Here is a 14,595-nt window from a genome sequence, read left to right as displayed (position 1 = left end):
AGCTCAGCAGTAGTAACTTTAACATGTATCTCACTGATTAGATGCTTCATCTTGCTTTATCTTGAAAACAAAGCTTTTAAGATATAGGTAGTTCAATGGCATTAAAGTTTTTCATTCTGATTCTTTTCTTTCTCTTTTTTAATCAGACAGTCTAATATAAATTGAAAATCAATCCCACTGTAATATTAGAGGCATTAACATATGAAAGTCATTGAAATACAGAATATTTTAAAAATTGGTGCTTGGAGCTGCAATTTATTGCATTTACTATGTAGTCTCTAATGTTGATTTTCTAGTTTTATTGTCCTATAGCTCTATTTTTAAAGTGGAGCTCTGTAATCTATTAGACTTTTAAAAGTAGTCAGTGCTCTTAAAAAGCAATGGCCAAAGAAAACCTGGGTTTTAGTGTTGGCTCTGCTATTGATCACTAAATTTTATCATGCTTTGATTTTTCCATCTGTAAAATGACAGCATTGGCCTTGATGTTTCTGAGATTCATTGGGCAAATACATCAATGATTCCAATGATACATTATTTTGTCTGGTTTAGAGTTCACTGCTGCTATGCTTTCTTTAGCAAGAAGCCTTTCTCACCTCTTTGGCTTCTCTCCACTTGAGATAATTATAGCAGATACTGTTTATTATGTGGTAGGGACATAGTAGCCTACATACACTCATTTCATTCTTACCACACACAACTCTTGGAGCTAGGTATTACTATTTTTCTTTCAAAGAGAGAAAGGTGAAGAAATAAACATTCAGCACAGCCAAGTAAGTTGTCCAATGTCATACAGCAGGTATAGAGTGGACCTCAGATATGGACCTCTCAAAGAGAGAAAGGTGAAGAAATAAACATTCAGCACAGCCAAGTAAGTTGTCCAATGTCATACAGCAAGTATGGAGTTAGACCTCAGATATAGGTCTAACTACAACCAATACTTTTATTTTAACTGTGCTATTGTTTCTACTCACCTAACATTTCTCTGTACAAGTCTCAGGTCATATTCATTTCCTTTATAATGCCTTCCTTACCACTGCAGGCTGAAATTACCTGTCCTTCCCACAGTGGGTTTGTTTGTTTGTTTGTTTGTTTATTTATTTATTTATTTATTTTAATTTATGATAGTCACACCGAGAGAGAGAGAGAGAGAGAGAGAGAGAGAGAGGCAGTGACACAGGCAGAGGGAGAAGCAGGCTCCATAAACTGGGAGCCCGACGTGGGATTCGATCCCGGGTCTCCAGGATCATGCCCTGGGCCAAAGGCAGGCGCCAAACCGCTGCGCCACCCAGGGATCCCAGTGGGTATAATTTATAATGCTATTTGCTTTAGATATATTTTCACTAGAATGTGAACTCTTCAAGGTCAGTAACAATTTCTTTTATTTCTGTATCATTAGCGTCTGGAATGGAGGTTGGCAAAGTGGCTGCTCAGCAAATGTTTTGTCATATGGAAGAACCAATATATGAATGAAATGCAAATTAAACTACTTCTATTTCCTTATGGTGGCAAATAAGATATCTTTGTGTTATTGATAAAGTCAAACATCATCCAGCAGTAGTTTGTGGATACAGAGTATAAGTTCTATAAGGGCAGGAATTAAGTCATTTTCCTCAGCACTGTGTTCCCATTTCTGAGCTTAGTGTTTCATGTAATGAAGGTGGATGGGTGACAGAGGAAGGAATTTGCATACTCCACATTGTAAGGCTTTCCCACCAGTTAATTTAAACAAACATTTACTGAGGGCCTTTCACTCTGAAAAACCCTGTGAGAAGCCTGTTTATACATTTACTTTAAACATTAGAGAGGGCAACCCAGGTGGCTCAGCGGTTTAGCGCCGCCTTCAGCCCAGGGTGTGATCCTGGAGACCCAGGATTGAGTTTCACGTCAGGCTCCCTGCATGGAACCTGCTTCTTCCTCTACCTGTGTCTCTGCCTCTCTCTCTCTCTCTCTCTCTCTGTGTCTCTCATGAATAAAACAAAAAGCAAAAAAACAAAAAAACACATTAGAGGGAGGAAGAAAAAAATGATAAGTATAGTTATGGGGGGGACTAGAAAGTAGGAGAAAAATACAAATACATTCATTACTTTGTTTTAGAATATAAAATTTCTGATAGTGTATTTGGGAATGCATGCATGTTTGTTGTTGGGGGTGTCAAATTTTTAGATCTGGAAGAAGAAATGTTCTCGGGGGAAGGATGAGGGCTGTGTAATCACATAGGTGACAAGGCACACAGGGCATTCACTAGTCCTGAAGCTAATCTGCCATTACCATCCTCCCTCCCTCCTGCTCTCCAGTCATGTTATGAACAGAAGACAACACTTTCCAGCTTCAGGTGGAGCTCCTCTGTGTGATGTTGACAGGAGTAGGCAAAAGAAGGAAAACAGAGGAGGCAGGAAAGGGTAAGAGTTGTGGGATAACAAGATGAGGAGGGAAGGCTGGAAAGAAAGGAGGAGAATAAAAAGGATAAAACAGGATTGGAAAGGAGAATGGTAGGAAGAAGAAGGGAAAAAGGAAGACCAGGGGATACTGACAACCTTACACTGAATGGCATTGGGCAAATGTCCAGTAGGTTCAAAGGGGAACTGGAAAGCTGGCAGAGGCCCCTTATTCTGACTCGTAGTCAGGGGGAGTATCAGTAGGGGTTAGGATCATTCCTCAACTTTAGGACTCAACTACCTCGCTACCAACTACCTCACAATACCCAAGTAAGCAAAGGGGTCACTGATGTTCACATGGCTCTAACACATCTAAAGCTCTGGTAGTGAATATTATTTTTCTTGGTAACTTTGATTAGCAAAATAGACAGCAAAACAGCAACAACAACAACAACAACAACAATCAAATAACTTGATATTCCTAGCACTTCGACAATCAGCTTTTCTGGGGAAGGCTTGTGTTGCTGCTATTTTGGTTGTCCTACAGTGCTCAGTTCAGCGGTATACCCACCAGACATTTAGTAAATAGTTGGACAGCTGGGAAATCTTAACATGAAGTATTGTTTTGATTGGGGAGTGGGGGTGCAGAAAAACGTTTACCAGGTCCTATGGTGAGAAATCAGTCTCTGCTTTGTAGAGAAAAGGCTGAAGACACAATAAGACTCCTGGAGTTAAGTCTTATGTTATTTGTTATTAAAGAGGCGAGGTATTAAGATGTGCTTTTTAACAGTCTTTAGTTTGGTTGTAATTTAAGATGACTTTTACAAATTAGATCCTAATCCTTGCAGACACAGATGGCTGTTACAGAATAGCCTTGCAAAAACACTAGTCGTTTGACTTGAAAGAGCATTCAGAAAAGGATGAAGGGCCATTAACTCTCACCCTACCCCTGGCTCTAGGAGGTCTAACGAGTCCTGGGTGGGCTTCCTGGGTTTAGATCTTGTCTGGAATCTGGGTGGGCCTAGGGTATCTATTCTCTTTTGGAATAACTTCTCTAGTTCACTCTGGAATCAGAGATTCAGAATCAGACTGGAGATCATTAATACTTGACAACAGTAACTAAATGCTAATGTGTGAGGTACCATGCTGGGAACTTCAGGGGAGGTAGACATGAACATGATATGGACAGCCTTTGCAAAAAATTATAGAACAGGATAAGTGCTATGAGAGAGGAATGTACAAACTGCAATGGGTTCATAGGTAAGGAGCCTGGGAGAGGGGAGGGCTTCTCAGAGGGGATGACATTTGCACCAGGCATTAAAAGATGAGGTCAAACAGGCCAGGAAGAGTGGGGAGGGTGGATACTCAAGAAGGAAGAGTATCCTTCTGGGGGTGCAGAAAAACGTTTACCAACGTTACCTTGAATATTGAACAATATTCAAGAGCACAGAGGCATGAGAGTCTCTTGAGTCTTCCATGACTAGTGAGCAATCTCATACCTTCTGGTGATGGAAATAAGAGATGCTGAACTTAAGGTGGAAAGGTAGGTATGGACCAGATTGGGAAGAGTTTTTGAAAGTATTCTAAGGGGTCTATCCTTATCTTAGGGCTATAAGGAGCTATTAATGAATTTTTAAACAAGAACGGGAATGATCAGAATAGGGTTTTAGAAAAATCACTGTGCACATAATATCAAAGTTGACCAAGGACCATAAATGGACCTGTGATGGATATTGGGAAGCTCTGAATTCCTCCTAGATAAATAAGCCTCTGGTTAGACTTTTCCTCTGGGGAAATGGGCCAAACTTGATCTAAATTGGCCCTGGGCTAGGGTTTGAGGTAGAAATGGGATCAGGTGTTAAAGGGACATTGGGAGAAGAGACTGGTAACCAGATCGAATAGTGAATGATTGAGATCTAAATCAAGAGTACATTTTTGGGGCAGCCCGGGTGGCTCAGTGGTTTAGTGTTGCCTTCAGCCCAAGGCATGATCCTGGAGACCTGGGATCAAGTCCCACGTCAGGCTCCCTGCATGGAGCCTGCTTCTCCCTTTGCCTGTGTCTCTGCCTCTCTCTGTGTGTCTCTCATGAATAAATAAATAATTTTTTTTTTTTTTAAAAGTACATTTTCTCTGAGACTAGGTGATTGACCTTCCGTTTAGGGCAAATCCACAGTTAACAAAATCTGTACTGAAAAGGCTGAGTCCTTAGTCAGTAAAACTCAAGGCAGCAGGTAGCAGGCCCAACAACCTTCTGCATTTCACTTCACAGTTCTCTTGCTTATTTATAACAGCAGCTTTGTACAGTCTACATTTCTACCTTGTGGGAAGACGTCATTAACACTGATCATAAAATCTAGCTAATTTTGAGATTGTTCCCCCACCTGATCCCCAGTAATCAGGTTTAAAAATTAATTTAAAAGAAAATAAAGTTTAGTTTTAAAAGCCAGTAAGGTCCTTAGACTATTTCTTCTAGTACTTTCATTTTCAAATGAAAGGCCCAGAAGAATACCTTAAAACCAAAGGTTGGGATCTTAGAAGTTCTCATCACAAGGGAAAAAAAACAACCTGTAACTATGTATGATGATGGATATTAGCTAGACTTATTGTGGTGATCATTTCACAATGTTCACAAATACTGAATCATTATGTTGTATACCTGAAAGTAATATAAAGTTATATGTTAATAACACTTAAATTTAACAAACAAAAAAACCAAGAGTCGGGAGAGACTAAGTAGTTCCAAAGTTTTATAAGTTCTTTAAGAGAGATGTTCATCATAGAACATAAGTATGAGACTCAGGCCGACCTTGATCCCTTTGATAGTGGTTCTATCCTAAGTGTTTACATATTTAGAGTTTAACTTCAGTGTCAGAATTAAAGTAGTTTTTTTACCTGGCCATGCAGTACACAGAGCATGTACATACATGCATGTTCCCTAGTACATATTTGTGTGTGGTATATATGAACAAAGAAAAACTGCTTGGAGCAGTAAGTGGGGCTAGTGAGAGAGGAGCAATGTCCAGCACTTGTGGTTATTCTAGTTTCCTTGGCTTAGACATAAGTAGCAGGATCCTCATCCCACCTAGGGATTTTGTGGCTGAGGGGTAGAGCTAAACATATACCACTGGTTTCTGTCTCTACTCTGTAAATCTGACAGCCACTGTGAGGGACTAAGATGACTCTTAATCAAATTCTTGGTTTTGTGTTTTATTTTTTATTTATTTTAAAAAGATTTTATTTATTTATTCATGAGAGACACAGAGAGAGAGAGGCAGAGACATACGTAGAGAGAGAAGCAGGCTCCATGCAGGGAGTCCAACGTGGGACTTGATCCTGGGACTCCAGGATCATGTCCTGGGCCGAAGGCAGGTGCTCAACCACTGAGCCACCCAGGCATCCCTAGGTTTTGTGTTTTAGATTAAGTCTAAGTTACTAGACTTCATATTATTACATCAAAATGGAATCACAGAATATTAAGATTTACTGTAGATTTTAGAGGTAAGCTAGTTTAAGCTCCATCCCATTTAAAGTAGGAACACCAGGAATGAATCCTTCTCCATAAATATCCAGTATTGCTGAAAAGGGATCATTTAGCAATGCTTGGTTATCTCCAATGACAGTAAAACTACCACTTCATGACACAAGATACTCATTCCCTACTTAGAAAGTGCTTTCTTATATTGGGCCAAAACTGCCTCCTGTAACTTTCAAATCATTGGTCCCAATTCTGTCCTTGGAACCTCGCAAAAGAAGATCCCATTTTTTTTTCACGGCAGACCTTCAAGTAGCTGAAGATAACAGTCATGTCTCCCATGGCATTTCCATCTCTAGAGGAAATGTTCTTTGAATGATATATAATTCCCAGTTCCCTCATCTTCCTACTAGCCCTGCTCTAGACATGCTCTTTTTTTTCTTTAGGCTTCAGCATGGAGTCTACAGACTCTTTCAAGGTGAGATTATTTTAGTACACAGTTGAATAGGACCATTAAGTTATCCTCTTGTTGGGATTATCCTCAAAAAATTCAGCTAGCATTTTGTTAGCAGCCACAAGACAATAATGTATATTCAGCCTAATTCAATGATAACCTCTAATAATACATGGTCTATTTCAAATGTAATTAATTCTCTAAGTCTAATGTGGGAATCTCGCTATCTCTGAATATTTCTGTAAAATTTCTATAGGTTCATTTTTGTCTAATGTTTTAGTATTTTAAGGTTTTCTTGAATCTGATTTTCTCATAATCCATAAATCTGATAAGGTCTTCGTGTAAGTTCCAATAAGCATGGTGAGTAATAAAGGACTAAATACAGAACCTCTTGGTTTCCTTTAGGGAGAGGATAATCACTTAGTCAACACTTTCTGGATACTACCATTTAATCAGCAATGAAACTACCTAACTATAGATTTATATCTCTACTTTGTCCCAGGATACTATTAGAGACTATCAAATACCTTGCTGAAATACAGATAAGCATAGAATATAGGTCATCCTTTGTGACTTTACAGGATAGTAAGAACTATCAAATCACAAAATACTCTTGGTTTAGCATGACTTAGTGAACCTATATAATCACTGACCCTGATTGAACTGTTAAGTTGTTAAGCACACAATTTTCAGATCTACTCTAAGGTATATAGAGATGAGATTTTGGGAAAACCTAAATAGATGCTGGAATAGGGGAAACAGCTAGGAAGGAAGAAAGACTTAGTACTTAATTTCTTACATAGGCTCCTGGGCACATGTTTGTTGGCCTGGGAAGACATACCTTCTTCAAAGGCTGAGGAGAGAATGGTGTGCAGAACAAAGTACTCCTAGGGCTTGTAGCATGCTGTACCATGGGACTTTTCTTAGACTACTTTGTCTAGCCCTAATGATAGGATATTTCCCAATGGACACATTTCCTAAAACAGGCACATGAACTTACGTCTCTCCTAGGAAAGGTACTGAGTAACTTGAACTCGTCCCATGGAAATCCTTTGGAAGCAACAAAATCAAAGACAATCTGGAGCTTATTGCTGGCCAGGAATCGCCGCTCAAGGAACTCGCCACTGGGGGTCCGGATCCGCAGTTTGCTCACGGGTTCAGCATTTTCTTCCTTTGGCTCTGGAGGCAGGGCCTGCTCTAAGGAGAGCCGGATGGCCTAAAGAGGGCAAAAACCAAGTGTCAAAGTGTGTGATAGGACTGTAGGGAACGGGACAGGGAGAGAATCGAATAAACTCATCAAAAAGTTACTATCCATTTATTATCCAAGCTTGATGCTTGACAATAGAAGCAAGTTTTCATTTTCTTAATATTGATCTAGTAAGCAATTAAAGTAAGTCCCACCTTGATGACATGTATTATTAAATTGACAAGTAATCACATAGAAAAGAAATATAATTAATTGTTTTCTATTGAAGGGTTCAGGTGTTTGTGATTGAGGGAACAGGTATCAAATACCCAATTGCTTCCTATATATATAGTCTTATATTCTCATTTTTTATATGGAGAAATTGAGACCCAGAAATGGAGACATAAGAAATATAATCTAAAAATCAGAAGGATAGGAAGTTAGACCAGTTACTTTTGCCTGTCTGTCCGTCTGTCCTTCCTTCTCTCTCTCTCTTTCTTAGATAGCATGAGTTTATTTATCTAATATTGGTGTTCTGGTCAGCAATGAGTTTCAAGTGAATATTTTAAAATATTAAGCTATTTTAGTAGCACTGTCATATATTAATAACCCAATGACTAGATGAACTTGTGTATATCAAAATTAAATTTCAGTTGTACTGGAATTCTCTACACTGTACTATAGTTATTTGTCTAATGTCTGACTTTCCCACTTGTTTGCAACCTCCGTAAGAGTGTGTAAACATGTCTTACTTATTTCAAGAGTAGTGCATAGCACAGAATAGATGCTCAATATGTACTTGGTAAGAGAAGGAATAAACTAACAAGTTAACTGAAATAACATGCAAAAATGCTTTAGTATGGTGTTAAGCCCACAGGAGGTACTAAATAAATGGTAAAATAATCTGACTCTCATGGGCTTTTCTCCTAGTAGCCAAGAACTGATCAATTCCTTTCTTTGAGGTCTGATTTCCTCCAGCATCAATTTTCAGATTAATTTTCTACATACATGTTTCCTTAAGGGCTAACCAAGAGTTGCTTCTAGGGACAAAACATCTCTGTGGATTAGTTATATACATTTTCTAAACTATTAAGTGGGATCATTTTATTATTTTTGAAAAGATTTATTTATTTTAGAGAGAGAAATGGAGTGCAGAAGCAGGAGGGGCAGAGGGTGAGGGAGAATCTTAAGTAGCCCTGAGGTCAGTGTGGAGGTGGGCACAGGGCTCAATCTCATGACCCTGAGATCACAACCTGAGCTGAAACTAAGAGTTGGATGCTTAACCAACTGAGCCACTCAGTAGGCATCCCTCATTTGACTATCCTAACACTGTGGTTCTTTAAAACTGTGTTTCTGATGGCCAACAGACACATGAAAAGATGCTTACCATTACTTACCCAGGGAAATACAAATCAAAACTACAATGAGATACCACTTCACATCTGTCAGAATGGCTAAAATCAACAACACAAGAAACAACAGGTGTTGGCGAGGACGTGGAAAAAAAGGAAACTTCCTGCACTGTTGGTCGGAATGTAAGCTGGTGCGGCCACTCCAAAAAACAGTATGGAGGAGGTTCCTCAAAAATAGAACTACCCTACAATCCAGCAATTGTACTGCTAGATATTTACCCAAAGAATACAAGAACACTAAACTAATTCAAAGGGATACACTCATCTCTACATTTTTTATAGCAGCATTATTTACAATAGCTAAGATACGGAAATAGCCCACGTATCCATCAATTGATAAACAGATAAAGAAGAGGTGGCATATATATACAATGGAATATTAGTCATAAGAAAGAATGAAATCTTGCCATTTGCAACGACATAGATGGAACTACAGGGTATAGTGCTAAGTGAAATAAGTCAGAGAAAGACAAATATCATGTGACCTCATCCATATGTGTTTAAGAAATAAATGAGCAAAGGGAAAAAAACAAGGGAGAATGAGAGACAAACCAAGAAACAGACGCTTAATTACAGAGAACAAACTGATGGTCACCAGAGGGGAGCTAGGCAGGGAGATGGGTGAAATAGGTGATGGGGATTAAGGAGTGTACTTGTGATGAGCACTAGGTGATGTATGGAACTGCTGAATCACTATATTGTACACCTGAAACTAATATAACACTGTATGTTAACTGGAATTAAAATGAAAACTTAAAAAAAAACCTATATCTTTGAGATTAAATTTTTTTCCTGATTATAGAAATAATATATATAATCATTGCAAAAATAAGTGATAAGCACAGCATTACAATTCATTTCCGGATGCACCATCAAGGGATAGCCCCTGCTATCATTTGAGTGTTTACACTCACTAATTTTTTAAATCGTTTTTAAGTGTACAATTTAGTGGCAATAAGTATATTCCACACAATGTTATGTTACTATCACCACCAATTATTTCTAAAACTTTGTCATCACCACACTCTCCATCAATTTCTCATGCATGTTTTTATATAAACATATATTTTAAACTTTTTTTTGCAAAATTTCCATCAGTGCTACATTGTACAAAGCTTTATCTTTTGTCAAGTCATGTATTTTGCCATTGTTTTCAAGTTTTTACTGAAATATAACATGCATATGAGATAGTGTGCATAGTACAGTGCATTGAGATAGTGTGCAATAATGCACAACTTGATAAGTTTCTCAAAAGTGAACATAAAAGTGGCACCCTGATCAAGCATCTCAGAAGCCCTTTTGTCTCCTTCCTAAAAATTATTTTCCTCAAAGTTAATCACTATCCTGACTTCTAGTACTGCAGTTTAAAAAAACTTCAATAATTAAACGTGATGAATGGCTAGTAAATAGGCCTTGGTATGACAGACAGAGGTTCAAATCTTGCTATTAGGCATATGACAGTCTTCACGAACTTCAGTTATCCCATATAAGAAAAAGGGGCAATAATACCTTCCTCACAAAGGTTTTCGTATAAAATGCAGTAAATGTTTATAAGTAAATGTACTTATCAAGTGCTGACACATGGCAGCATTCAGTTGTGCCTAGCATGGAACCTCAGGATGTAATACTGTGCTCAACAGATGACAGTTGTTGTTGGTGTTATCATTATCATTACTATAATCCCTCTGCACCTACTCTAAATCAGAACTTAATGTGATATTTCCTGGTTTCTTCTCCTGTTCTCCCTTTAATCCACCTGTCTGCTTGCTTTCTATTTTGACATTTCCCTGCACGGTATAACAACAGATGCTACATTATTGTCTGAACTGAACCAATTATACTACAGAAGAATAAACAACAGTAGCTCATTACCCCACTCATTGTGCAGACAATATCTGCTTCCTCAATGCACCCAGTCTCTAGGGCTTTTCCCCAGAATGAAAACAGACCTTAGATATCCCACACCAGTGGTCCCAATGTGGAAAACAATGAAGGAATATTAGGTAAGTTGGCAACCTTGGGATCTGAGGACTCAAGTTTTACTAGCAAAAAAGAACACATCAGTAGCTCAGTTTCAAATATACTGGCTAAAAACAAAGGCTTCATGTAAGTAAATATTGTTACAAAACGACATAAAGGACACCCATACTTGAATAGCAGTCATAGTAAACACCATTGTTAAGCTTCAATTTGGTTTGCTCAACAAATATAACTTTTTATTTGCATTATTTTAGGTTTGTAGCAAAACAAGGAAACCTAGTATAAGTTGGAAATATAAATTGATCTTGGACATTTTGTCTTACTAAAAAATATGAATACTCAGAGCATTCATGTCTGAGGGATGAGAAATGGGGACTTATTTGAAGTGAAATTTGGTAGTAAAGATAGACACCCAGAAAAGGCAGTTTCTACATAGCTATGATTTTTAAACAGGAAAAATAATATATACGTATACCAGTCTCTTAAAAATAAAAATCAAGGACTGACTTAATTTACACATATACATATACAAATTTACACATATACATATACACATACATAAGTACATGCATGCACACAGTATCTTTTAGGGTTCTTTGGGTACCCACCAAATAACAGTTTATAGCTAGTTAAAGCAGAGTTTAAAATAGGCTAACAGTCATTAATTCCATGAATTCTTACGGAGCACCTCCTATGTGCCAGGCATTGTTCTAAATGATAAGAAAATATCAGTGAACAAAATAGATTAAAAGAATTCTGCTTATATGGAGCCTGTATTTATTTATTTATTTATTTATTTATTTATTTATTTATTTATTTATTTATTTATTTATTTATTTATTTATTTATTTATTTATTTTTTGAGCCTGTATTTTAGAAGGGTGGAAGAAAGACAACAAATACACACATAGGAAAATGTATAGTTTGTCACAAAGTAACGAGTGCTATGGAGAGAATACAGGGAGGCTGGTAGAAAGGAAGGAGGGGTACAACTTTAAACTCTGTAAGCCTTGGGGCGCCTGGGCGGCTCAGTTTGGTTAAACCTCTGACTCTTGGTTTTGGCTCAGGTCATGATCTCATGCGTGGTGAGACAGAACCTGGCGATGAGCCCCACGATGAGCCCTGCATTGAGCCCAGCCCTGAGCGGTGAGTCTGCATGATATTCTTTTCTTCTGCGCCTCCCGCAGGGTACACATGCTCTCCCCACTCCTCTCTCTAAAATAAATAAATCTTAAAAAAAAAAACCCAAATAAACCAACTGTGTAAGCCTCAATGTGCAACAACTATGCCAGTGAGCAAAGACCTAAAGAGAGGGAGTCACAAGGACATTCAGATCAGAGAGAAGTATCACAGACAGAAGTCACAGTAACTGCCAAGCCCTGGTGCCTGAAGCAGAAGATCAGGGGAAGAGGGGGATGGAGTTGGTTAAAGAGGAATCAAAGGAGAGGGGTGAATAAATCATACATGGCTTTGAGTAGCCTCTGTAATGATTTTTCCCCCATTTTAGAATTGAGATATAATTTATATGCAGTAAAACCCATCCCTCTAAATGTATAGTTGTGAGTTTTGATGAATGCATATATTTACATAACCATCATCAATCACGATAAAGAACAGTTCTATCACCCCCCCCCCGAAACACACACACACACACACACACACACACACAAACACACACACACACAAGCAATTCCCTCATTTCTAGCCCCTGGCAACTTCCAACCTGTTTTCCATCCCTAGTTTTACCTTTCTAGAATGTTATATAAATACAGTCATAAACATCATATAAGTGGCTTCCTTCATTTAGTATAATGTATTTGAAATTCATCTATGATGTTGATTATATGAGTAGTTTCTTATTTATTGCCAAGTGGTATTCCCATTGTATAGATATTATCAGTTTGATTACTCCTTCTCCAGCTGGGGGACACTTAAGTTGTTTCCAGTTTTTGGTAGTACAAATAAAGCTATTATAAATATTTATGCACAGATTTTTGTGTGAACATAAATTTTATTACTTTATTTCACCCGTGTAAATATCTAGGTGTCTGACTGCTGGGTCATATGGTACATGTATGTTTAACTTTAAAACAAAGTGCCAAATTATTTTCCAAAGTGGACTTGCTATCTTAATGACTATCATCATTAATATATGAGTTCCAGTTGTTCTTCACCTTTACCAGTAATTTTTTCTTTCAAAAAGCCATCTAATTGGTGTGTATCTATTGTGGTTTTAATTTGCATTTCCCTAATGACTAATAATGTTGAGCATCTTTTCATGTGCTTATTTGCCCTTGTGTATATCTTCTTTGATGAAGCGTCTGTTTAAATATTTTGTCCATCTAGAAACTTGGGTTATTTGTTTTTTTATTGAATGTTGATAGTTCATTATGTATTCTAGACAGTAGGTATGTGATTTTCTCTCAGTCTGTGCCTTGTCTTCAATTTCTTAACAGTGTCTTTGAACAGTAGAAGTTCTTAATTTTGATTTAGTCTAATTTAGATACTTGTTATTTTGCAGATTGTGCTTCTGGTGTTAGGTCTAAGAAATCTTAGCTTAACTTAAGATAATGAAGATTTTTTTCCCTATGTTTTCTTCTAGGTCTTTAATAGTTGTAGGTCTACGACCTGTTTGGAGTTAATTTTTGCATATGATGCAAGAAATGGACTGGGAAGGTTTTTTAGAAATTGTTCTGTGTTTTTGCATTTTTTTACATATGAACATTCAATAGTTGCAGCATTACTTGTTGAAAGATTATCCTTTTTCCATTGACTTGCCTTTACACCTTTGTCAAAAATCAACTGACCATATGTGTGAGTCTATTTCTGGACTATTCTGTCTCACTGAAATATGGGTCTGTTCTTTTGCCAATTCCCACACTGTCTTGAATATACTGTCTTGAACCCTGGTAGTCTTCCAGTTTTGTTCTTTTTCAAAATTGTTTTGGCTTTTACAGTTCTATTGCCTATTCATATCAATTTTAGAATCACTTTTGTCAATTTCTTTTTAAAAATCCTGCAGAGGGGATCCCTGGGTGGCGCAGCGGTTTAGCGCCTGCCTTTGGGCCAGGGCGCGATCCTGGAGACCTGGGATCGAATCCCACATCGGGTTCCCGGTGCATGGAGCCTGCTTCTCCCTCTGCCTATGTCTCTGCCTCTCTCTCTCTCTCACTGTGTGCCTATCATAAATAAATAAAATAAAAAAAAATAAAAAAAAAGTAAAACTCTAAAAAAATAAAAATAAAAAAAATAAAAAAAATAAAAATCCTGCAGATGTTGATTAGAATCACTGTAAAGGTTTTAGCTTTTATTTTGAGATATGAAGCTATTGTGGGTTTTTGAAGTAACATGATGTGCCAATTGTTTTTTAAAAAGGATTTATTAAAAGACATACAGGAGGGATCCCTGGGTGGCGCAGCGGTTTGGCGCCTGCCTTTGGCCCGGGGCTCGATCCTGGAGACCCGGGATCGAATACCACATCGGGCTCCCGGTGCATGGAGCCTGCTTCTCTCTCTGCCTATGTCTCTGCCTCTCTCTCTCTCTCTCTCTCTCTCTCTCTGTGTGTGACTATCATAAAAAAAAAAAAATTTAAAAGACATACAGGAAAGGCAAAAATGGAGGCACCAAGTCAAGTTGGGAGGTTACTAAAGTAATCCAGGTAACAGATAATGGTGGCTTGCAAAAGGATGGTAATGGTGGAGTTAGTGAGTAGCATC

The 14,595-nt window shown here is 37.8% G+C and overlaps 1 protein-coding gene across 2 annotated transcripts in view; it reads right to left on the bottom strand.

The window, feature by feature from the left end:
* Positions 1-14,595, bottom strand: part of FAF1 (Fas associated factor 1) — a 461,021-nt gene that overhangs the window by 30,350 nt on the left and 416,076 nt on the right. For both annotated transcript variants that reach the window (XM_038558075.1, XM_038558076.1), the window contains exon 18: positions 7,302-7,517. In XM_038558075.1, coding sequence (XP_038414003.1) covers positions 7,302-7,517 — 216 coding nt within the window. The remainder of the gene's footprint in view (positions 1-7,301; positions 7,518-14,595) is intronic.

Source organism: Canis lupus, chromosome 15 (assembly GCF_011100685.1).
Source record: "Canis lupus familiaris isolate Mischka breed German Shepherd chromosome 15, alternate assembly UU_Cfam_GSD_1.0, whole genome shotgun sequence".
In the NCBI taxonomy this organism is placed as follows: domain Eukaryota; kingdom Metazoa; phylum Chordata; class Mammalia; order Carnivora; family Canidae; genus Canis; species Canis lupus.
This window is presented reverse-complemented; position numbering and strand designations above follow the sequence as displayed.